The 24,616-nt window shown below is 49.4% G+C and overlaps 3 protein-coding genes across 9 annotated transcripts in view; 2 read left to right on the top strand and 1 right to left on the bottom strand.

The window, feature by feature from the left end:
• Window positions 1-5,206, top strand: part of FAM20B (FAM20B glycosaminoglycan xylosylkinase) — a 29,084-nt gene extending 23,878 nt beyond the window's left edge. For all 3 annotated transcript variants that reach the window (XM_068951790.1, XM_068951791.1, XM_009672724.2), the window contains one exon: window positions 1,327-5,206. In XM_068951790.1, coding sequence (XP_068807891.1) covers window positions 1,327-1,558 — 232 coding nt within the window. In that variant the 3' untranslated portion in view covers window positions 1,559-5,206. The remainder of the gene's footprint in view (window positions 1-1,326) is intronic.
• TOR3A (torsin family 3 member A) lies at window positions 1,564-22,107 on the top strand. The gene is made up of 7 exons (XM_009672726.2): window positions 1,564-1,697; window positions 6,847-9,955; window positions 10,642-10,755; window positions 11,575-11,840; window positions 11,955-12,130; window positions 14,395-14,519; window positions 15,284-22,107. Exons 2-7 carry the CDS (start codon window positions 9,661-9,663, stop codon window positions 15,532-15,534), a joined length of 1,227 nt encoding a protein of 408 aa, XP_009671021.1. The 5' UTR covers window positions 1,564-1,697; window positions 6,847-9,660; the 3' UTR covers window positions 15,535-22,107.
• ABL2 (ABL proto-oncogene 2, non-receptor tyrosine kinase) overlaps window positions 17,633-24,616 on the bottom strand; it is a 51,416-nt gene continuing 44,432 nt past the window's right edge. For 3 of the 5 annotated variants that reach the window (XM_068951787.1, XM_068951785.1, XM_068951786.1), the window contains one exon: window positions 17,633-24,614. In XM_068951787.1, coding sequence (XP_068807888.1) covers window positions 22,909-24,614 — 1,706 coding nt within the window. In that variant the 3' untranslated portion in view covers window positions 17,633-22,908. The remainder of the gene's footprint in view (window positions 24,615-24,616) is intronic. The other 2 variants (XM_068951788.1, XM_068951789.1) reach the window with 1 other exon arrangement.

Consider the following 24,616-nt stretch of genomic DNA (forward strand, 5'->3'; position numbering starts at 1 on the left):
CATTTCCAAATGTGCTTTCTGAACAAGGCTGCAGCACTGCTTATGGTGCTGCTTTCAAAGCACAGGTTGTATGTAGTTCTTTGCAGGATTTTATTTTCATTTGGGACCTATGAGCTGTATGCTTGTTCCCTTTATTTTTAGTGGTTGTGACCTGCTGATTTCTGGGTTCTGTGGCCCCTCTCTCGCCAGGCCGTTGCTACTTCTCGTTAACAAGTAGATAGATACAGGAAGACGAATACTAGTTTCCTGCATCTGTTACTTCAAGATAACATCAACTCCTTCAGACCTTCCCAAATAGGCATTTACCCCCTGGAGGGGTTCTGTCCCCTGAATTGACTCGCTCTGAGCAAGGCTCTGAGAGTCCTGCAGTATGTCTGACCTACATTCTGTTCCGATTCTCTTGGTTTGTGTAACACAATTGCAGCAGGCGTATGGAGAGCAGTTTAGCTAAGTGATTTTCAAATTCCTTAGTCTTCCTACATTAATTTTAAGTGCATTTTTTATTTTCTGTTTTATGAGGATCTTTTGACATGTCTATCTCCTTTCTCAGAATCTCCTAAACACAGTCCCAGAAGAGTAGTTTATCAGTATGAGAGACTCTGCAGTTCCCTGCTTTTCAGATATCCTTTTTTCTAATACCAGGCAAATGTTATAAAAGAAGTCACGTGCTAAAATCTATCATAATTCTTTTACTATAGATTTGTTAGGCACACGCCATCAAAGGCCAAGAGCAGAGTTTAAAGCAGTGGTGCTAAAACACAGCAATTTAGGGGAGAATCCCAAGAGACTTCACAGGCCAAACAGTTTATATGGGATAACATGAAACGTTCAGTGGCAAGTGGAGTAGAAAGATCACTGACACATCTGCTTCCGCTTTCTGTGGAAGTTCTGTCATGCGACTTTTGTCCTTTGTCGTTAGCTCTTGGTCAGTGATGCTCTTCCTTGAAGTAACGTGAGTTTTCTTTTGAATTAACAGCCGGACCGTTTTACTTTCTTCTCTTTTCGAACTTTGTCCAGGAGGCCTCAGGACTGAAGAACTTCCTTGCTCGCAGTTGAAAGTGCTTCTGTGTAACAACTCTCGTAAGAGTTGTGACACGTTAGATTCCTACTTCTTCACTTTCAGTAGTTAAGTTTCATTTAGGTATTGCATATGCTGGCAGTTATACCTGGACCTTTCCATCCCCAAACCAGCTGTGGTAAGACTTACTAGTTTTATTTAGATGAAGCCATGACGTAACAGGCTCCCTCAAGAGGCTGACTTTTGGTATTGCTTATGGGACTTTAGGTGGACAGTGGTGTGATAACGTGTGTGTTTTTGTTTTGCAGCATCCGGGTTTCTACCTGGAACAGGCTCAATTACCTGAAGAACGGAGTGCTGAAGTCTGCCTTAAAAGCTGCTATGTCGCATGACCCCATCTCACCAGTGCTTTCCGACCCTCATCTGGATGCCCTAGATCAGCGGCTCCTCAGCATTCTGGCTACGGTGAAGCAGTGCACAGACCAGTTTGGGCCAGATGTTGTGCTGGTGGAAGACAGGATGACACTGTCTCATTTGTAATAGTAGTGGAACGCAGATGAAACTCCTTTTTAAAAAACAAAAAACACAAATGATAGAAAAACAGCACAATCGGTTCTGAAAGGCTGTGGCCAGGATGGACTGAAATGAACAGGAAAGCTTCCGAGCCAGGGAAACAAAGGTGATGATACTGGCTTTTACCTTGGGCTGACAGCCATGAGAGGAGGTGGGAAGTTTGAGCCTCGGACGGCTCAGTACCCATAATGGCATCATGGCCGTTGTGGTGTGTCCATTGCCGGCAGTGGACGTTGCACTGGATAAAAAATGGCTCTTGGTGTTGGTGGAAGTGTGTGTGGAATACAGACACTAATTTGTGGACTGATTCTAGAGGGGACAAACGGAGATGAACAGTACAATCTTTTCCCCTTCTCTTCCCCACAAACACTCTTAGGAGTTTTCATCTGATTCAGGGTTGTATATAATCAGCTGTGAGCTGGTTAGGCGTTTTACTGCTTCTCTAAAGAAAGAGAAAGTGGTGAATAAAATAATTAGTACACTGAACAATTGCACCCCCTCCAGGGGTGGGATGTTCTTGTGAATGCCATTAGGTGTGGGAGAGGGGACTTCTGCTACTCAGTTGTCCTCTCCTTAAAAATCTGGGAGAGGGGTTTGCCTTGTATGTGGTAGTGCTTCAGTATTATCACTGAAGTCCTATCAAAGATTTATCCGCAGGGTTGGAGACTGAGGGGAGGACAGGGTGGTTACAAAGCACTTGATGATTAAGGGGTTAACATAAGTTTCCAGAAGAGATTTCCTTGTGTCCTATCACTGTTCTCCACTGATAAGGAATCTGGCAAGGTCTGACTAGAGGAAATATCCTTGCAGTCCTGTGTCCATATTAACCAAATTTTTGTTATATTCTAGCTGAGAAGCAGGACAGAATCTGTCCTTGGAAGCAGGTTCCATTTAGTCAGCTTGTGCTGCTTACTGTGGACCCTATTTAATAGGGGGCAGGGGGGATTTGAATTTGTAGCACTGGCAAAAGAGTTGTATTGCTGAACTTCTCTAGCGATCAGCAGCTGTGGACAGGGCCCTGAAGCGTGGAGAGAACCTTGAGCCGTGCGCTCTTTCCTCATCGTCTTGTATGGAGAGAGCTCCTTGCTGCTTCTGGTCGTTATCACAGCTCAATGCTGCTGTTTCTTGCAACGCCGACAGTTTTCCAGTCCCCTCTTCTACCTGGCCTGGCTTGTGGCTGAGCTCGGAAACTGTGAGCATCTCCCGTAGATTTTCTTCCTCCCCCAGCTGCTTCCTGTAACCGTCGCTGTGATGTTCTGACTGGGGTGATCATCCTGGAGCCTTCGCTTCTAATGATTTTGCCGTAAGATGGGGAGGGTCTGTGCAGATTTGCTTTTCGGTGTGGACTTGTAGCACTCATTTTGTGCTACCCACGAACTCATTTTGTGTCCTCTCATCCCTCAGCAGTGCTTTGGTCTGCACTGTAGATGAGCTTGTGGTCATAAAACTTGTCACACTTGTGAAAGATTTAAATCTGTTGTCTCCAGAAGGGAAGAAGCTTTGTCGTTTTGTTTCCAAATGTAACAGCTTTGCATTGATTTTTTTCAGTTCAGCCAGTGTGGTCCTTAGGAGTGAGGAAAGAGATCACTTCCTGAAGCTTCCTCGATGTGTTAGTTGGACTTGAGAGCAGGAGCAGCAAAATGTCTGTTTAAGAGCTTTTCCCCGATTTGTCTGTCCAAATCGTTCTGGCTCTGCAGCAGTGTGGCTGGCAGATCAAATAAAGAGCTCTGTTTCCTAGTGCACGCACCTGCTGCCGTACCTGATCAGAGGTGTGAGTGAAAGAGGTTATTTAGCAAATGCAATTTTGTTTTGTTTAAGTCTTTTTGTCATTGTCCAAGCAGAGTATCTTGAAAGCAGAATGCAACTGTTCACCTGAAAATTAATTTTATGTTCTTCTAGATCTCTTCTGGACACAGCCACATCACAGACTTGCCACACAGTCAGGATTGGGTCTGGAGTATTTACGGGTGTTGCTAGTCAACTGAAGCGTGCAGACAGCTGTTTGGGCACTGGTGTTAAACTAGTGCCTGTTTATTGCCGTACCTGGTAATATAACGCCTGGTTTAGAAGCCATGGTCCTTGGCATATTTAACCTGCTATAGTGGTTGTGCCTTGGGTTCCCTTAGAGCACAACTGTTTTGAGTGCACTTAGCTAATTGTAAGCATGGGCAAGAACAACTGAGGGATTACCCTTGTCCCTTGCTGGCTGAGCTAGGATGTCCTTTGGCTTGCAGTTAGAATTCAGGGGTCGAGTGAGACGACATTGGGAGGTGCCGTGGGTAACAGTTAGATGGTTAGTGAAAGGTTTTATTTTAAAGCAAAATAGTTTCATACAGAGGCATTTTGGCATAAAGTGTTTTCCAAGAAACTGAAGATCATTTACGCAGAGGGGGGGAGTGCGTGAAGCACGTGATAGTATTTGTAGCATTTTAAAAGCGCGTTCCTTTTGAGCATCGCTATTCATGTGTAATATTTGGGAAAGGATCTACCAGGATTTGAAATTTTGATTTCTCTTTGATCACTCGCTGATCACTTGCACTTGATTTGATGATGAGGTCCAAAAAAATCTTGCTCTCCTTATGCAGTGAAGTTAGTGTTCAGAGCCCCTGCTTTGTTTGCTCACTGGGCTCTAAGCTGCAGCTCTTGGAGTCGGCTGGGATTTGGGGGTAAGTTTTCCCACAGTGTGAATGTCAAAGAGTTAAAGCACTGCGTTGGTTTAGTTGTGAACAGAGGGTGTGGAGGACAGGCGCCTTCAGGAGGAGGAAGCAGGAAAAAGTTGCTTTTTTTTCCTTTTTTTTGACCTGGTGACTTTACTGTACACATGCTGGAGCTTGGTGTTCTGCAGCAGGAAAGAATCAATTCCTCTCTTACCCGCAATCAGGAAGATCAGATTTTGGCCTTGTGATCATCTCTGGCATTTTGGCAGCGATCGTTCTTTTGCTTGTGTACAGAACCCTGAGAAATTTTAAAATCAACTAAGACCATTGCAAAGGAAATACAGAGCAGCATCCACATGTGAACAGGGTCTACTTGAATCTCTTGAAAAACAATAAAAAAAGCATTGTTTATTTGTGAGGCAGGTGCTATGCTCTGTCCATGAGGTTTTCGTGACGCCTTCTTATTTTTGTTCTGGAAGAAGCTGTGCGCACTGATTGGCTGGCTTCAGATGTTAGAAAATGGTTGTCATGGGTATTAGTAATATCGGAGTGCTTGAAGCACAGAAATCAAGAACTAATTAAAAAGAGAACATCATCAGCTGTCAGCTGTTTATCTCCTGCTTCTTAAATCAGCAGTTAGGCTGGAGGAAACCCTGAAATCTGCTTCTCTTCCAGCAACTAATGAACTGGAGTGTGTCTTGCCAAACAAACTTCAGTTGAAAAATAATATTTTATTAAGAAGGTAACTTATTTGCTGTGTCAGCTGGAGCAAAATGCTTGAAACAGACCCCCCTCTCGGAGCTGTCAGAGGATTGCCCTTGGGAGCAGCTGCACAGATGGAGGTTACTAATAAGAAAACAGAATGCAATCATGACTTTCCACTTGTATCCCCCAGGGTCAGATTCCGCATAAAGCAACATTGTGTGAATAAAGATTTTAATAAAGCAACGTTGATGAATTGTTTAAGTTTCTCTCTCTCTCTCTCACTCACTCATTCCAACGTGTGGTGAGCTGAATGTTTGAGGTGTTTTGCTACTGGTGTTTGGTTATTCCTTCGCTAACAGTGTCAATGGTGTTTTTTCCAATAATGTATTTTCAAGAATCGGGTCAGCTGTGGAGGTTGGTTGCAGAGCTGTGTTGGTAAGGAAAGATGCGTTTAAGGAGAGTGTCCCAAAGTGATCCAAAAGAAGAACGCACCTAGGTTTAAATGGTCTCCAGAGAGCAGTATTTTTGCTCCAGAAAATGCATCCCAGGGCCCTTCAGCTGCAAAGGTTCTTAGTGGTGCTGCAATAAGTTGGCTTTCTCATACGGAGCGAGGGATGTATATTGCATTAGCAAGGGCAAGGGATATACACACCATTGACAAGTGTCTGTGGTTGGCTTTTTAAGGCTTTATCAAAGCCCTTTTTTGAGGGGGGGGGATAAGTAAGCAGACTTCAAAGATCTGTTCCCGCAGAGGATGGGGTGTTAATCTGGCTGTGCCAGAGCGTGTTTTCTCAATAACCCACTGCAGCGAGTCTTTGTAGGAGGGTGATGCTGGGTTTTGAATGTCAGGTGTCTGGAAGCAAACGCAGCGATTGCGAGCTTGGTTGGTGTTGGTAAATGGCCAAAGGCACCCACATGTTTTAAACTAGTTTCCCTGTTGAAACCTTGGGCTTGAGCATTGCAAATTTTTTTAACAACTTGTTTATGGTTTGAGGGGAGGTTGCACATTAGATTGTGCGGTGACTGATCTTACATGTCCTCCCTCTCTGTTTCTGATGTGTCAGTTGGCTCAGTAGAGGGGACAGGATCCCTGCTTGCGTATGAGCAGCTCAGCACCTTGTAGAAACTGCAAGTGCCAAGGTTTTTAAGTTCGGAAAGGTGGAAATAGCTGGGTTTGAAAGCTGTTTTTACAAACACTTTTTCGTATTACTGCTATGTAATTTTGGCATGTTTGGCCTTAGTAACAGGGTGGGAGTTTTTGTAACTAGAAGATTTTTCAAGTATTTTTGATTATATAATGAACATAGTTTTACAGAAAAATGAATAGAAACAACTCTGAGCCAGTGGAAAACAAATGGTGTTGAAAATTGCGTTTTCCCTAAATGTCTTTTGGATTCTTTCACTACAATTTTTTATTGACTCTCAAAATTAGAAATGAAAATAAGTTCTTAGCTCATGTGGGGCTGGTGATCTCTTATTTCTTCTTTTCAGTCTTTCTCTCTCTCTTTTTTAAGAGACTGGGGATAGGGCTCTGGAAAAAAAATAAGGAAGAAGAGGGCCTCCCAAATGTCCTGTATTCCAGTTTTTCCTTTAATTTACTGACCTTATCCCTGACTGCCTTGTAGTGAGCCTCTGGAGAGACTCTCCTCCTGCTGCCTTCTGTCAGAGTTTATCTGCGGGTGTGCAGAGGGAATTACTGTATGGAAACTGAGAGAAAACATAGAAGGATCGGTGGCATTTCCCTGCTATTTGTCAGGCACACCAGCTGGCACAGCCGGGGGGGATAAGCACCTGGATTGCCGTGCGTGTTCGCCTGTACTGAGTTGTATTAGGGTGCTGAACAAGCCAGATATAACCACGCTTTTTGTGGTTCTTTTTTTTCTTTATTTTTAGGTGATGCCTGCACTGTACGACCTGACTTGACCTGAGATCATGGCTTTTTAATCAGATGGTTGCTGCTCACCAGGACTGCTTTGGAATAACCAGCTGCGAGGTGAAAAGCTTGCATCCTGCTGTTATCCCTGGGGCCGTACGGATCCCTGCAGCTACCTCTTCTTCCTGTGAGACTGTCAACTAAAGATCAGCAAATATTATAGTGAGGGAGATCCAGCCCAAGGGAAGCAAAGAAAGGGATGTAGTGCCACAAGGCTGTGCTAGAGTGCTGGCTGGCTGCTGAGTTTCCTAGACCCCAACCTTCCCAAGTCAGGTGCTTCCTTTCAGCATCTTGTTAATCTCAGAGCCTGGTCAAGCAGCATACACTAGATCACTGAACAGCTGCTTGCATTTTCCCGTCTAGCTCTTAGGATGTGCTGCGCTTAAGTGAAGCTAATGTCCGAGGAATTATGCTGTAGTACTGTGGAGCTGGTGTCTTGATGGACGGTCAGTCATAATATCTTTCAGAATTTGCTTTTTCAAACTTTTTTGCATTGGGACGTGGAAGCATCTCAGGTGTTTTTTGGGAAGTCTGTCCCTCTTGCTAAGCGCTTTTCAGCTAAAGCGCTTTTCCACAGGAGACAGGGCCCTGAATGTAGTAGCTAAGAATTTTTTTGTAAATCTATATACATGAAACGTGCCAGATGTCTCAGTTTTGAAAAAGGCTGACAGCAATTTTGACTACGGTAATTATGATTTTTAATTTTTTTATGTGCATTGGTTTTAGTTAAGTTGTTCCAGCTAGTGTTAAGGTCTTGGCCTCATAGATTATTTTTTAAGCTAGAGAGGAGGAATTATGTTAATACCTAATTTTTTTTTAATACAGACCTGTAATACTTATAGCTGCCTCTAGGTGGCCTTATGTTCCATTCCATGCCCTGCTCATGCCAGAAGTCAGCTCCCCATCCGCCTGAACGAATGAATTGCCAGACTAGATTGAGGTCTCCACTTCATTATTATTTTTCTGGGCAGTTGGGGTGTCCTTGAAATTCTTCCTACGTCCAAAGCAACGCATCTCGGCCTTGTTAGTAGGGTAAGTTGTGGATGAACTTGTCCTGATGCTCAGTGACTTGTATAGGTGTTAGTATCTTGTAGTAAGCCAGCAGTGGGTATGGCTTACGGTAAAGTGCACGTCAGATGGGGCTTACCCATGTTTCATCTCCCCTACGCAGCTCGGGTTGTATGCTTAGCGTGACAGCACTTACCAGTTTTGCTTTGGAGGCTTGAGTTGTGCCCCTCCTGCTACCCGTTTCCAAAATTAAAGCCGTGCTTTGCGAACGATCCTAGAATCTCCTGCAGAAGCACAGGCAGCCAGCCCTAACAACTGCCCTCGCTGCCTCCCTGTACAGAGAGGGTTTACAGCTTGTTGGAGAAGCTGGGATGTGGTTGCTGGTGGTGTGCTTAGCTGTGGCGGTGATGAGTTGTACCTCTGTTGCCGTGTGCAGTTTCACTGTGGTTCTGCGCTGATCTGAATTTTTTTTCCGAGCTGCTGGAGTGGGGCCCACCCTACCTGTGTCAATCTTTGGATGTGTCAGTGTATAAGGATGCACTAATGTAAAAGTAAACGGCAAGACTTGTTAGGGTAGATTAGGAATGAGACTTATCTGAAGTGACACAGCAGGCCCATCCCAGAGCCGGCAGCAAGATCTCCTCTCCTAGAGCTTTGATCTAATCGCTAAACTGTTTTACTGAGCTCATACCACAGCAACTAACAGATACTCTCTGGATAGCACATCCCAGCTCCTTGTGCTGCCGGTCTCTGACTCATCGACTGTCTCCTGCTCCCTTGTTTATGCCTGTTATTTTTGTGTTCCCTTGGAAATAACCCTTATGAGCAGCAACTGCCAATGTCTATAGGCCTGCGTAACCGGCTGCTTTCTGAGAACAGCGAGACGGAAGGCCGGTAGAGACGTCCCCCAAAGTTCCACCTCCTGTCCCTGGTGACATTTGAGTATTCTGATTTCCGCTGAACCAGGGATGTGTTTCAATCGCACCAGAAGAGAAATCAGAAATTTCGGTACTAAACCAGCAGCCAAGCACATTGCTGGGCAAAAACCTAACCCTGCAAACAAATCCACTAAACCCCACCTGTGTAATTGCTTGGCAGCAAAACTGCGGTCGGGCCACTGGGCTGTTTAGACGTCGGGCCGTTTGCCTTCCTCAGGCATTAGGCAGCGCAGCTATTGCAGCTTGTCTGGCTGCAGAGCCAGAGGTGCCCGGCGGGGTGCCGCTCTGCGCGGGCCGGGGACTGGCGTGCGAACTGCGCACGGTGCCCGGGAGGAGGCAGTTGCGTCCTTGGGTGTCTCTGCAACGCTGCTGGAAGGGAAGCTGCTTGTCTCCTCTCTAGTGAGGAGAGGCCGGGATTTGGGGGGAGAGGGCATCCGAGTCGCGTGCAGAGCTATCTGCGGCGTCGCCCGTGTCTCCCGTCGGGAACAGGGTCCTTTCCGCTGCGCGGCGGCAGGAGGAGGAAGCCGTGTCCGAGCCAGGCGCCGCGGCGCGGCGGGAATGGCAGGGGCACGCGGGATCTCAGTGCGTCAGGCTCCGGGGACGGGACCGGAGAGGAATGAGGCCGGGAGGAGGAGGCGGCAGGGCCAGGCCCACCCGTGTTGGTGACCCCACCCCGCGGCTTTCCCCACGGCGGCTCCAATTGCAGGCGGGCAGGAAGTGAGATCACGGCTCCTGCGGTTTAAGGGAAGATGGGAGCCTGCGGCCACCCAGCACGGCCAGGGCGGAGGGTCAGCTCGCACCCCCGCTGTGGGTCCCCCACCAGCAGCCATGGGCCAGAGCGTGCTCCCGTCCTGCCTGGGATTGGCTTGCTGTCTGCTGCTGCTGCTGCTGGGGGGCTCTGAAGGGCTGGGGAGCAGAGGGAAAAACTGGGGTCCTTGGGAGGAGGACCAGGGCGCAGTGGCAGAGGGGGGACCGTGGGGCAGAGCGAGGTATGAAGCCCTGAAGAAGCACTTTGGAGCCGTGGGTGCTCTCTCCAAGCAATACTGGCAGTTGCTGGCTTGCAAGGTCTGGCAGGAGGGCTGCGAAGAAGAGCAGGAGGAAGATGAGACCGGTCCCCATCCAGGTAAGAGCCTGCTTCCTCTCCGTCCCTCTCCCATAAAACGCCCTGCTTCCCCTTCCCGTGGCCAGCTGGGGGTCTGCACCTCCGGCTCCTGCAGACCGGCCTAGTTCCCTTTCCGAGGGTTACTCGGCCGGGGTGCGTTGCTCTCTCTGCCTGCCTGATTCAGCTGCCGCCAGGTACAGGATTAGTCCCCCTGCCCACGCGCCCGCCTGGCGTGGGGCCTGCCGGGGCCTCTGTGAGGGGGTGACTGAACCAGGCACAGCTGAGCTCCGATGCAAAATGCCCCTGCCTGCACCAGGAGCTTGTAGTGCCCAGCAGGCATCCCTTCAGGAGGGAAGGGGGCACCCATTTCTGGCTGAAGGAAAAATTCCCGCAGAATTTTTCAGCCCGCTGGAGGTTTGTCCCATGGTCATACTTTCCTGCTTTTTTTTCGGGTGTCTGTGCTTTCACGCAGGGATAGGGCAGGGGTTGCATCTCAGCAGCTGCTTTCAGGCTGCACGTGCACTCGAGTGACCGTTGGTTACCTGTCCCCTCGCTCACTGCTTTTGCTGTGGGCGTACGCGGCACCGGCAAGCTGTTAGCTCGTGTCTGCGGGAAGCGGGGAATTCGGAAGCGAGCGGGGCTCTTCTCCCTCTGAGGTGCAAGAAGGTAGCTGGCGCTTCTCTGTTCTGACTGCTGTCCTTTCCCAGGTTGGAGCTTGCCCCTGGTGGGCCAAGATTACCTAGAGATCCTCTCCGCCTGGTACTGCAGCTTCGGCAAGTGCTGCGAGACAGGAGACTGCAGGATAGTCAACAACATCACAGGTAGGTGCTGTGCTGCCCCTTGGGAGACCCCAATCTGTGCTCTTCTCTGCTGCTTCTCCCTGTTGTCTCCTCTTTTGTTTTAAAAAAAAAAAAAAAAAACTGTGTATTTTAGCAAGTGATATAAGTGAAGGGCTTTTCTCAGCTGGGTGCTGAGGTGTGGAGCCAAGTCCTGTCTCAGAACCTCTGTAGTCCTGAGGCTGTGAGAGAGTATGTCCCTTACCGTGCAGCATATCTGCTCTGGTTCTCCCCGAGTCCTGCCCTCGTCCCTCCTGCAGTCCCTGGGTACACGCAGTGGGATCCAGCTTGGCCCAGTATCCAGTCCCGGGTCAGGAGGGTGCACTGAGGTGCACTTAAACTGCGTGTTTAAGCCTGTGTGCAAATGTCATTGCATTTTACTGGCGCTGAGACTTCTGGTATCCAGGCCCTCTGCTGAGTGGTATTTAGAGCTCATGAGGGCCTTTAGGTTTCAGTGCTCTCCTAACAATGATCAAATATTTCCTCCAGTTTCCAAAGGAAAAACGGAGTCAGTGGAAGATTTGTGTCTTTTTGCAGACAGCGGCAAATGCAGGCAGAGCACAGGCTTCTCCCTTCGTGTGCTGTGCTCAGACTTGCTGAGTGGTGTGTTGTGTGTTGCCTGCCTTGCTAACCCTGCAGCCAGTTCAGGCACCCTTTGGGCAGGTAGCCCCAGCCCCACCAGCAGGGCTGTGTGGGCTTAGCTCCATGCCCTGTCTCCTCCTCTTATTCTCACTTGAAGCAGCAGCAGCAGCAGCTGGACTTTGGGAGTTGAGGCTGAGCTATTGCTCTCTCCCTTTCCTGCAGGGCTAGAATTGGACCTCAGTGGGCAGCTCCATGGGCAGCACTTGGCCAAAGAAGTTGTCGTCCGGGCAGTGCAAGGGTTTCTGCAGAGCCCGCAGCCAGAGAAGGCTTTGGTCCTGTCCTTCCACGGCTGGTCCGGCACAGGCAAGAACTTTGTGGCCCGGATGGTGGCCAGTCACCTGTATCGGGATGGGCTGAAGAGTGAGTGTGTCAGGATGTTCATCTCGCTCTTCCACTTCCCCCATCACAAGTATGTGGACTCGTACAAGGTGAGAGCCCTCAGCACGGTGTTGCCATGGGGATGGTCTAAGCTCATCCCCTACTGTTCCCTGGTGGCTGTGACTGCTGCCAGGCATTTCACACCCCTCCCTGCTGCTCTGCAGGTTCAGCTGAAGAAGCAGATAAGTGAGACCATACAGCTCTGCAAGCAGTCCCTGTTCATCTTTGATGAAGCAGAGAAACTTCATTTCGGCCTTCTGGATGCCATCAAGCCCTTCATGGCTCGCTATGACAACAAGGGCCAGGTGGACTACCGGAGATCCATCTTCCTCTTCCTCAGGTGATTTCTGGCCCCCCCAAACACGTGGGGAGGAACAGAAGTGATGGATTTGTCCTTAGGACCTGTTAAATGAAGAGCTCAGGTTATGGAGGGTGGGGGAGAGAGATGCCTTCAAGGGTCATTTGCCTCCAGTGTCAATTTTACTTGTTGATGCTCGCTACTTTCCCTGGGTATAGGCCAGTCGGAGGAGGAGCTGAGGTCCAGCTCAGCTGGGAGACCTGAGCCGGCGTCTAGGCTCTGAGACAAGGAACCAAGGTGTACCAGTGAGAGCTGTAGCTCAGAGACAGTGTGGTGCCACCCTGAATGGCTGAGCAGGGAGATCCCATCCTCTGGGGAGTGAAGCTGGGGCTGCGGGGCTTGGTGGGAAGTTCTCCTTATGCAACACTGCACTGTTAGGAGGGGGAGGTGGGGAGCTCTCACCTGTCTGGCTGTGGCTGGAGACTGGATTTGAGGTGCAGCTGTTGTGCTGTAAGGGCTGATCCTGGCATCGACTCATTAGTGATTGGAGGTTGGTTCCTTTTCCATGCAGAGGAAGAAAGGGCTTTGGCATCTCTGCACCCTAATACTGTCCCTGACTTAGGCCTAGGTAGAGCAGCGTCTGGAAGGAGAAGTGGGACACACCAAAACTAGGGTGTAAAGTAGGGAAGTGTCAAGGAGAGAGAAGCATCTTGAGTCCCTCCGTTTTAGGATTTATGGCCTTCAGCTCAGTTCTGGCAAGAGGTGTCTCCCACAGGCAGGAGGTGGTAGAACACTTCTCCCAGATGTGGAAACCACGTTCTATTTCCCCTCCCTGTGAAAGGGGCTTTCTACCTGTCTCCTACCATCCAGGCGAGTGCTCTAAACCTCCAAATTTGGTTTGTTTCCAAGGAAGTTTTTCTGCTTACGGAAGACCTGCGTCTCTGCCTGGTGTTTGTAGAGCTGACCAGATTTCAGTCCTACCCTCGTAGGCCTGTCAGGGACTACGGGTAGAGGGGCAGACTCTCCCTGGTTGTGCTCCCTTTTCCATTCGGAGTGTTTGCTCCAGGCAGGGTGGCCGTGCTGCCGGCCGTGCTGAGCAGACCTTGTGCCCTGCCTGCCAAGCCTTGTGCAGGTGCGTGTTCCGGGAGGTAGCACGGCACTGGGCCAGTTCGCCTGATGTCAGCCCCTTCGTGCTGCCAAATAGAGGGGAGCAGGGTGCCTTAAACTGCAGCAGCAGTTGACACAAACCTGCCGTAGGAGGGCTGGCTGTCCCCCAGGGCTTGCGTGCGGATCCTGGCCAAGGTTTTGGCCAGGTTTGGGTGACAGGGATGGAGATTGCGATGGGACATTCTGTGTCCCCTTGGACAAAAGGGGCTGTTTCTCAAAAGGCTGCGATCTGGGAGCAGGATCAGTACGAGCTGTGCTGGCAAGGCAGTGGGCTGAAACTGGGGGTGGCTTTTTCATCTTGCCTCCCCTCCGTTTGGGGAAAGGGTCAAGAGTCACTGATACAAGAGGAAACGGGTCTCAGATCTGAGTCTCCCGTGCCAGGCTCCTCTCTCTGCCTCCCGCCTACACAAACCCCATGGGCAGCTGGTTTCTAGTATCGGCAGGTCGCTGGCAGCAGAGCGCTGCTGGGGGTGAACGGCTATTGAGGCCGCTGCCCGCTCCTCGCCAGCACGTGGGCTGTCTGGCCTGGGACTGCTCTCTGAGACAAGGGGGCTGCCCTGGAGCCTCGATGGCTGTCAGGACCCTGTGTCCCTGGCATCCAGCTGCACCTGTGGTGGGTTTTCAGCGGAGTCCTTGCATGGGAACTGCAGCTATTCTGCCCCTCGGGTAGGGGATGCTTTGCCAAGTCCTGGGCTGCCGCTTGAATAGCTGCCCAGGGCCTTTGCTTCTAGTGGGACTCCTGCCATGTGCTCTGCTCTCTGGCTTGGACTTTCAGTGGCAGAGAGTTTGATGTGAGGCCAAGTGTCACCTGCAAAGTCGATTGCATCCCAGCTGGGACAGGAGACTGACAGATGGTGGGAGACTGCTGGCTCCTGGTGTCACCTTGGGAGAGAAAGCAGCTACCCCAGGATCTGGGCTGGCCAGGTGGAAGATACTTGTTCTATAGATGCCTACAGAAAGGGGCTCTTTGGGAAGCAAGCAAGCTCCTCTGTATGTGAATGTTTCGGATGCTTAAGCCTACACAGTAAATCCTTTATTGCTAACGGAATTGTTGAGGCCTCTTTGTAAGGGAGGTTGCTGGCAGCTCTGAATAGTTTGTCACTGGTTGTGGGGCTGAGCGACTTCCCTTCTCTCTGCAGCAATATTGGCGGCAACACCATCAATGAGGTAGCCCTGGACTTCTGGCGAGCTGGGCGGGCGCGGGAGGAGATCTCCATGGAGTTCCTGGAGCAGCAGCTGCGGCTGGAGTTGCAGGAACCTGCAGGTAACAGAGCTGGGCTGCCGTGGGGTGGCACAGGCGGGCAGCACGCCCAGCTGCAGACTGCCCTGCGTGCTGGCTGGCGCCTTGCTTACGCAGCAATGTGCACCTTGTGCTGCACAGGTGTGTGCACCGTGGAACAAGTGTTTATTCCAGCCCTGCACCAGCATTGTTTTTAACGTGTATCTGTTACGTGATCCACATAAGCACAGCCCTATAAGCATGGCACTGCTGCAGTACAGGTACAGAGAAAAGGGAGCTGCGAGGCATTCTCACCCCCTTCTGCCCCTGAAAACAGCCAGGCTGTGAAAGGTAGCCTTCCCTGGAGGCTGCGCTAATGGGGAGCTAATGGCTTATAGTGAGGTATCAGGGCTCCTCAGGGCATTTAGGCTCCTCTGGGCCTCAGGTGGGTAAGCCATGGTGGCGTAGCTGTGTTCAGACTAAGTGCTGGACAACTTTTTACAAGTGGAAGGGTGTCTCTCTCCCACCACGTAGGGCTGGGAGAGAGGGAAGAGCCATCTGAGACAGGCCCTCAGGAGAGACGGACGTGTTTGCAATGGGATGCCGGATCTCAGCTGAAGGATGTAACCCCAGCAAGACCAACCTGGCCTCTTTTGGCCCGTGCTTCCTTATCAAGCTGGCTTCTCCTGACTGCCCAGTCTCTCCTAATGCCTGGCTAAGCTGTGTGAAGCTCTCTGCAAGTGCGGAAGGTAACAAGCAGGGGGGTGTTCGCTGTTCTGAAGTTTGTGTTGTCTTGCTTTTTGCTACAGATAACAGTTACGCCCGCAGCCACTTCCTCGAAGAGAACCTCATTGACTACTTTGTGCCATTCCTGCCCCTGGAGTATCGCCATGTGAAACTGTGTGCACGGGATGCTTTCCTGGCCCGTGGACTTCCGTACACAGAGGCAGCCCTTGACGAGGTGGCCAGGATGATGGTGTTTGTCCCCAGAGAGGAGAAACTTTTCTCAGCACAGGGCTGTAAATCTGTATCTCAGCGCATCAATTACTTCCTTCCCTGAACACCAGGTGGGACTGTGCCAGCGATGAAGGTGGCTCTGCGTACCTGGAGCTGCTCTCTGTTCAGAAGATCAGGCAAGCAGATTACCCAGCTGCACACTTGCGCAGGGACAGAAACTTAACTCCTTGTCACCGGTGAGGGCTGTTTGCAGGGAAGGAGGTGCAGCCTGCTGAATCTTGCTGATGGGACGCTGGGACAGCCTGCCCTTGGCTGTGTTTTAAGTCATCCAGCGTTTCTAAGTCTCACCTTCTAGCAGGTTATTAGCCTGAAGTAGTGATTTGGTTGTGCTGAAAGATGCTGCGCTTTAGGTGAGCAGGGATGTCCAAATCCTTGCTTTGTTACAATGTAATGAAGGCCTTGGACAGACTGCTGTTAGTGAGACAGTCCAGCAGCAACTGCTCCCTCTTCCCTGTCCCCGGCTTTCTTGGTCACTTTACAAGCTCTCACACTGCACCCAGCTGTTCTGCTGGAGTTTTCGCTGTTGCTCTCCTGCATTCACAAGGTTGTCTGCCCTTCAGGGACTCACATGGCAGGTTCATGCTTCTGAGTAAGGAGGCCCTTGCATAAAGAGAATGACTGAATAGTCTCCTCTGGAGACCTAAGATCCTTAGCCTCTTGCTTTGGAGCGCTCCTGCTCTCCCCTTTCTCATCGGAGTCTTTCGTTGTATGGAAGCAAATACGGGGATGAGGTGAATATATATGGCTTTTGCTGAGATTAAAGTTATTTTTCTAAGCAGTTTGAAAAGCTGTTCGCTTCAGCACAGGATCTGGTTTAGGGGGAGGCAAATTCCCCTCTCGAGGGCAAAGGGCTGTTGAAGAGGATAGTGGCCGAAATAACAGGTTGCAGGTGAGTTCTGGTTTTCAGAGATGGAGTAAGGTTGTGGGTGTGTTTTTTTTTTTTTTTTTTTTTTTTTAAGTATGTTGCACGCTGTGGCTTTTGGCTGGTATCAGCATTACTACACAGAGGGGCTGTTTGCTGTCTGGGTACTTGCCAAATGATAAGTATGTTACAGCGGGACCAAAAAATTTCAACAGCATTACAGGAATCACTTTGTGACCTCTAGGTCAAAACTCCCTTCCAACACAGCCATGTTAAGGAAGATCAGGTGAAACGGCACATGCCAAGGACAGCGTTTAGTTACCTGGACACTGAATGTGTGGACCTTTGATCTATTTTAAGCTTTGAACCTCTGCGATGCCAATGGCGAGCAGCACGACCTCTGGAAAAAGATTGACCAGACGTACTTAATACTACCGCAGACTTTGAGTTAGTGCTTCCCTCCTGGCATGCTGGCTCCGTTATCTAATGAGGCTTCATAGTCCAAGGCAGACAGATGGGCCAGCTGCTTTCTTCTCTTGATGAAGTTACTTTAAACCTATCTGTTGTTTGACTTTCGGTTGGACCTTAAGGTTTGTGCCAGCCTGCGCTTTGAGGCATTTCTGAGCTTTGGTTTATGGATGATCGTCTAATCACGAATCTCAATCCTAATGCTACAGCTTGAGAAACAGAAGAGGGAGATGCAGAGAGGGAAGTCAGCTGAGAAAGCAGGGAGACAAGAGCACACAACTCAGGTTCTGCTTCATAGCTAACTGGCTTAGAAAGTTGTAACTAGGGATGAGATTTGTTTTGTTTTGTTTTGTTTTTAATAGAAAAGAACCCTCAGCTGTCCAGGTTAGAGTGCTGCTTAGAGTGGAAGGAAGTCACTTTAACAGGCGTTTCAACAGCGTTTGGCTGGTGCGAAGTTGGCATGTTAAATAGTTTTTCTTATTCCATTATTAATTAAAAAGAAAGTGGTGTTAATAATGAGGGCAAATGTCAAACTGATGATGCAAGACCCTGTGCCCTGACGGGTCACGCTAGTGTGTATGTTTGAGAATTAAGTGAGCGTTTGATTATGCAGCTGCAGCACCAGGAACCACTTTCCCATGACCACTCCAGGGCATCATTAAGTTCAGTTTTAAAGGCATAACTAAAGATAACTGCTTTTCTTTGCAAACTGGCAGAATTAAATTATCTCCCTCTTTAACAGGTTTATAAATCATCTTGTCTTTCACGCCCAAATAATTGACTTCAGCTTAGTGTAATAAGCAAGTCCAAATGTTTTTAAAAAAAAAAAGCATATATTCAAGTTTATTTGCCAATAAAATATTGCAACCTTTATTTAAAACAAAATGCAAATTGGCAAAACTTTGTGGAACGACAGGCAAAGAGACCCTTCAAAGGGCCTTATTTACATCAAGTTTAACACTGTTCGCAGTTCACAGTCAGACGATAGTGAGAGAATTAAATTAGAAAAACAACCAAAATATATTACAATAACAATTAAAAACAAAAACAGTTGACAACACTGGTAGAGTGATTGGTGATTAATGTGTTTCAGTTTAATCCATTCCTGTCCTCTACGAGTTCACTACTGATAACAAACAGTGTGCTGAGTTGATCAGTCTTTACCCCCCATGCACAACAGACACATTTGGAAGAGTGATCTCCTTTGCTACAGACACTTCTCACCTTGTAGGTGTTACAGGTAAGTCAGGTGTCCCATAACCGCTTGTTTCCTACCAACATGGAATAGGCGAAAGGTTTTGTTCTATACTGCTGGCAATTGGACTGCAACCCCACTGCCCATCCATGCAAAACATCCACTTGCACAAGGTACCGGATGGTGCTGTTCACACGACGTGGGAGGTTTCTGAGCATGCTGTAGTCACTACCCTTCCGTTTCTGTCAGCTACTGGTTAGTAGCAGGGCTGGGGTGGAGCATTTTAAAACAAAAAACAGCAGTCTGCAACATTTGCAAAAAAAAAAAAGATCATCTCGATTCATTAGTGCTTGTCACAGCTGCTATTGCCCAAGAGCACCAACGAACACAACGCCGAGCCCCTCCGCTGCCTGGGAAGCCTGCGTCAGGTAAGCGGTGCAGACAACGTCTGTGTTCCTTTATTCGAAACACTCTGACTGCACGTAACCCCTCTTACCTGACCGGTCACACGCTCCCTGTCTTTCAGAGAGGGGCTGCTCTGTTGAGCCCAGCAGTTCGGGCACAGCTACTGCCCCACTCTGCTCCATAGTAGCAAGAGAGGAGTTGCTGCAGAGCCTGTGGTCCGAGCCCTCGCTCTGGGGGGTTGAGATCCTGCTGCCTGCCGAGAGTGGCGTGCCACAAAGCTCTTAGGTAGGCACGCCTGTAACTGGATGTCAACCCCCATGTGTTTGTGTTCTCGCTGACACGAGGCCAGTGGTGTTCAGGAGAAATGTCCTGTGTGAGGATGACAGGAACATGTAGGTGCACCTCCCCACTGTGTTCTGCATCAGGAACGTTGCTCCCTTCAATTCTGCTTTCCCATATGCTTAACTTGATGCATTCCCAAGACCAAAACCCTTAATTCAGCCTCGGCTCTATCAGCACTGATGAAAAGTACGATAAAATCAAAGTGCTGCCAGTCAGGCAGCGGAGTGCACCAGTTTGGGGGTTAAAAGGGTGTACAGTGCAGGAAGAGAATTGCACCTGCGAGCTGGCTAATTGCCCACAGTAGCTAGGAAGAGAAAGTGCCCCAAGTCAACTCACTTGTGTGAGCACATGCTTTGTGCTTGGCATTACCAGGCCCTGCTTGATACTATCTCCTTTTGCAAGGAAGATTAAATTCTAGCCCATACTAGTGCAAGTTAATTAGGGAGCCAGGCTGCAGTTGCATTCTTAGCACACGAGGCCTTCTCACAGTGGTGAAAAAAGGAAACTCAGTAGGAGTTTATGCCTTGTCCACAAAGAGCAGAGCAACGGGTGCCCTTCACGAGAAAAAGTAACAGGGCTTCTCCGTCCTTATGGTACTTCAAACATACTGTGCAAGGCTGAGAGCAGAGTAGCTGCTACAGTAGAGGTCTTTAAAGCTGAGCAGAAAGCCAAACCTATCAGAAGGGAGACAGAACTGTGACAATTTTTGGAGAATGGCTATGGAAGGAAGTAAAACTGACCTGTGATTCACAAGAGAATCAACTTCCCCAGATCCCGTCCTTTTGCTATCTTGCCAGAGGGCATGAGGAAATTCAGATTGTGGAATAAAACAATATTGGGCAGGAGAGTGAGCAGAGGCAGCAACAATTCTGCAGCCTCCTGTTTAGGGGGAAAAAATTAGTGTCGAGTCAGCAATACCTCCACCACCACCTACCTGATGCCAATAAGACAATACATAAGAGCAAAGAAACTTTGTAGGACCCCTGACGAGCAAATCCCGGAAATTTCACTGTCCTGTTTTCCCTCTGCTGGAGGGGTCAGAACCGACGCTCGGCTGCTGTTTAAAAGCACCGGGCTTTTTCAGCTCAGAGGCTGCAGAGCTATGATGCTGCCCAGGCCAGACCAGGGCATTGCTCTGTCACGCTGTCCACCCGTTCTGGAGTAGGGGAGGAGAAACTAGGCATCTTAAAGGAAGCGTGGATAACTAGCGCTGGGGAGGTACCTTGTTAGAACGCAATTTGTTTTCTCAGAAGGGTAAAAAAGGGTTGAAAGAGCTTAAATAATTAGAAATTCCAGGAATGGCCTGCTATTCTATCACTTTTGCTGGTGCTTTTCTGGGCGACTGGCAATCAGGGAAAAAAAGGCGGCTTCTTTCAAAATACTTATCAGAATTGGAGTTATGTCTACAATAGGTTTAAAAGTTTCTGGTTAAAATACCTTTCCCCTGAGAATCACTTCAGTTTCAGTCTGTTTCTACTAGGCTGAGTAGTAATACAGTGATGAAACTGTGAGATCGTCTCCCGCGGCAGACGAGGCCTGCGTATCTGACACTACGAAAGCTCGCCTAGCTTTTCAATCCCTTTGATGTTTAAAAGGCAACATGAAGCAACACCACAAGTCTTTTCCCTTTGCAGGTCACCTTTCCAAAGGCAGATAGTTTGGTGTGCAGGGATACACACATGCAATAAAGATGACTGAAAGAGATAAGGTAAACCACAAAAGCCCTCAGTAAAGTCTACAAGATAATGGTTTGGTACTCTGCCTTACCGTGAAAGAATCCCAGTGCAGCCTTTCCCCCATCCCCTCTGCCCCGCTGCTCAGTGAGGCTTGGAGCTTAAGGACCATACGAGAGGACAGCCTGAAGCTCCACGCTCCTGCAGAACTAGACAGCAGGCTTTGTCACGTGGGCTTGGTACTACTAAGTCAGGACTGCTAACTCGCACTGTACTTTCATTTGTCCTCGCTTAGGTGTCGCCTCAGCAGAGTAAAACTGACCTGTAAGATCAATTAATTCACTTTAATGTGTCTGGTTTGTGGTGGAGGGGTTAGGTCTCTTTTTTAGCATTTCACTTACTTTGACAGTGAAGCTCACGTGGTCCATTTCACCTCACACACCGCTCCACTGGTGCGCGTTCGTGCATCGTGACACAGCTTCATTTACCACAGAACAGTAATAAAGTGAGGGTTCCCAGACACCAGCTCATTTCTAAAGATTTTTTCAGGCCACTGTCTCACTAGGCTCCATAGAAAAACTAGGGCCATATGCTGAGACGGACCAGCCTACTTTCGAGCACCAACAGGGCAATGCTTCTAGGTAGAAACCGAAGTGCCAATCCTCTAATTCACGCCTGTGCCCCAGCTCAACAATAAATGCTCAAATTAAAAGCAACACTGTCACACTTCAAAAACAAGTTTAAAAAGCATTTTAGCCAAAAATAAAAGATTTAAGGTGCAAAGCAAGCCAGATTCTCTATCATCACCAACAGGGTGAAAAGTGAACAGCAGCATGCAGGAGCACATGTGTATTTGGAGATAGGTACCAGGCCTGTTTTCTCCCTTTCTCAAACCACGTGACTGGTTGAGGTCTTCCTATGTGCCAGTACGCTTACATCCTAGGCAGTTGTGCGTATACACAGACGCTGGCTTTCCGAGGCCACAATAGTCTACAAACAGCACCAGGACCCAGGAAGACAACTTCCACCACATGATTGCTTTCATTCTGGGATTGTCAATAGGCATCAGAGACCAGTGGAAGCCCTCCAAGGCAGAGCCATACCAGTTTTTGTCAAGCCTCAGGCAGAGGAGTGTGCAGTTATATGTGCACGCTCCCTAACTCTGCAGCATGAGAGTCTGGTCTAGTCTTTAAGTAAATAAAAGGATGGCTGTGATTCCCGTGGGTGCTCACGTAACTATTCACCTTCATATCCAGGGAAGAGGAAGCGCCTGCAAGGTAGGCAATAGAGCAAATCCTAGAAAGCCATCAGTTTGCAGAGTTAGTGTTATGCCAGAGTAGGGACTGGTCCAGTGAAGCCTGCAGCAGTGAGAGGGCACGGCAGGGCAGGGCAGGCGACGCTGTATTTTCTGGTTTTCCAGCTGGCTGCAGCAGCACTCTGACTGCTAAAGGAATGTGGAGAGCAGCCAGGGGCTGGAGGTGGTGGAGGCTCTGCCTTACCTGCTATGGGTCCTCAAGGTAATGAAACAGAATTGGGGAGTCAACCTGGTAACAAGTTAAAAACAATCTAGAGCTTAAAAAAAAAAAAAAACAAAAACCAAAAAACAACACCCTTCCCTCCCGATAACAACAACACTGGCAGGTTGTGCAAGAACCCCAAACTACTCACAAATGACCATCAAGTAGCACCTGTGCTAGACCACTAGAAATGGGTATCAACTGAGTGAAGGCGGTGTGGTGGGGAAGGGGGTATTCCAGTGGTAAGTCTGCCCAGCATCCCTGATGCCTCAGGTATAATGAAAACGAGAATGTGTGATAGATGAGGTGGACAGGAGGGAAAAGGGACAGTTTTCATATATTAACTCATTTTGCAGTTCTCGTTACAGCAGCAACAGCACTGTGGAAGTAAGCCATCTGGGCTAGTGCATCCACCTCCAGCAGCTCTGAATACTGTCAGTGCATTAGACCTTTTCCCCAACTGCATGCAACTGTCCCCTTCGAAGCTGCTCCCGCTCAGACTGCTTGGCAGTTGGTACCAGCAGAGCCCCAGTGCCTTGCCTTTGCGTTGTCAGGAGGCCCAAGCATGCATTAGTGCAGATAGGGGAGGATCTGTAGAGCTAAGTGGCCTGCAGCCACTGCAGTACTCCAGCTATCACATGGCAAACCATCCTTCCCATAGCAAAAAAACCTGCCATTGAGTCTCCTGCCTCTCAAAGGGAGGAGCAAGGACTTCCTTCCCTTGCCAACCCAGGCAGACCGGGGTGACTCGGTAGGGACAAATGCCTGGTGTTCTGTCCCATACAGCTTTAATCTACCCTCTCCCTCCCCATTTTTGAGATGAACCTGTAAACGTGAGGAGAACTCAGTGATCTGAGGTACTTCACATACTCAAGTATCAGTCTTTCCTTTTGAAAGCATCAGTACAGAAAAAAGTCCCCCCCATGTGTGTTTCTCTTACCCAGATTGACAGTAGCTACCTTTGCACCACATCGCTGATTTCTTGGACACATGACAATAAGTTATTAAGGACAGGGTTTGCCCCAGGGACGCTAGCAGCTGTTGATGACACCTGCAGTTCCTGCAGGCTGAGTTCCAGTTTGCTCACGGCTTCCCGGAAGGCAAATTTGTTGCGTGTATGCGGGATGCAGTCCACGTAGCCTGAGCAGTAATCCAACAGCTGGTGCCCTGTATCCACCAGCTGGCTGTTTGGTGTTGGCTCGGTGATGGCACTCGAGAGAAGATCTGCGCACTCCAGCAGCGCTTCCTTGCTGATTTTGTCTGCTGAAATTTTCTCGGCTGCCTGTTTGGTCTTTCTCAGTGCCACTTTTGCACCAGCCGTGCCATTGGCCATTTTCACCGGGGAGGTGGAAGACGATGACAGAGGCACTTGAGGTGGAGGCATCACAGGCCTCCCAGATTTTCCACCAACAGGTGCTGCTGCTGCTGCTGCTGCTGCCGCCTTCTTACTCCCGTCGCTCGATTCCAGTCCGTGCTGCACTCCTGCCACGTTGCCCAGCTCTTCTGCTGCATCTGAGCAGGCAGCTGGCTGTTGTAGGAGCCTCATCACTGGTGGTGGAGGTGGAGCACACTTTGGTTTTACCCGTCTGGGCCGGTCCCTGTCGCCGGAAGAAGTGACCTGATGCTCAGATAAGAGCTTAAATTTATTACCCTGAGAGTCTGTGCCAATAAGCTGCACGTCTGCTGGACTGTGTTTTAGAGTGGGTGAGATTAGGACTGGCACTTTGTGGTTATGAGTGGTTGGAAGTATTGCTGCAGCCTTTGCTGGAGATGACCACCCTGGTCTCTCACCATCCTCAAGGGCCCCCTGCCGTGGGCCAGTGTTTTTTTCTTTGCTTTTAGGAGCTGCTGCTAGCCCCGGACCCTCCTTTTCTTCCGAACCAGAGGGGGTTCGGAAAGGGAGAGCTGTGGCACCCCTCGGCAAGAGTTTTGCTTTTGGTCTCTCTCTGGTCAAAGCAGGGCCTTCTTCAAACCTTTTGGGAAGCAGGTCACTGGCCCTCCCTGTGCTCTCATCTGGCTGAGAGGAGGTGGACACTGTTCGTTCCAGCTGGATTTTTGACCTCTGGGAATTTCTGGGAAGGGTCATTGCCATCCTATCCTGCTCTGGAAGCCCTGAGGACATGGAAGATGTAGAGTTTGACCTTGGAAAAGGCTTTGAAGCTTCTTCGCTGCCAGTGGGTTTTCCTGCTCGTAAACCCAGTGTCTTTTTAATCAAGCGTGGTGTAAAGAAACCTGTGATGCCCGACCACCCACCACCAGTGCTCACACCCCCACCACCGCTGGTACCACTGCTGTCGTCGCTGTAGAAGGTCCTTGGCACAAAGCCCCCACCATAGCACTTTGGTGGCACCAGGCCTGCATCCTGCTGAGTGGAAGCAAAGGAGAACCCGTCCACGTGCTGCAAGGAAGCAACAGACGAAAAGTTACCCGTTAACTCGTATTTCTTGTGGGGCTGATTCTCCATCTCCCGGAAGGAACTGCTGCGCTTCGGAGGTGTGGGAGCGTTCCTCTTCTTCATAAAGGAGCTGAAGAAGCCACCTTTCCTGTCCCTGGTGAAAGTGGTCTCTTTGGCATCCTCCAACAGGCTGCTGGGTGACTTGTCCCTCTGCTTGCGAGGCAGGGCAGGAGACCCACTCGTTGGCTGTGTGCTTCTGATAAAACCT

The sequence above is a fragment of the Struthio camelus genome, chromosome 8 (genome assembly GCF_040807025.1).
Source record: "Struthio camelus isolate bStrCam1 chromosome 8, bStrCam1.hap1, whole genome shotgun sequence".
Classification (NCBI taxonomy): Eukaryota; Metazoa; Chordata; class Aves; order Struthioniformes; family Struthionidae; genus Struthio; species Struthio camelus.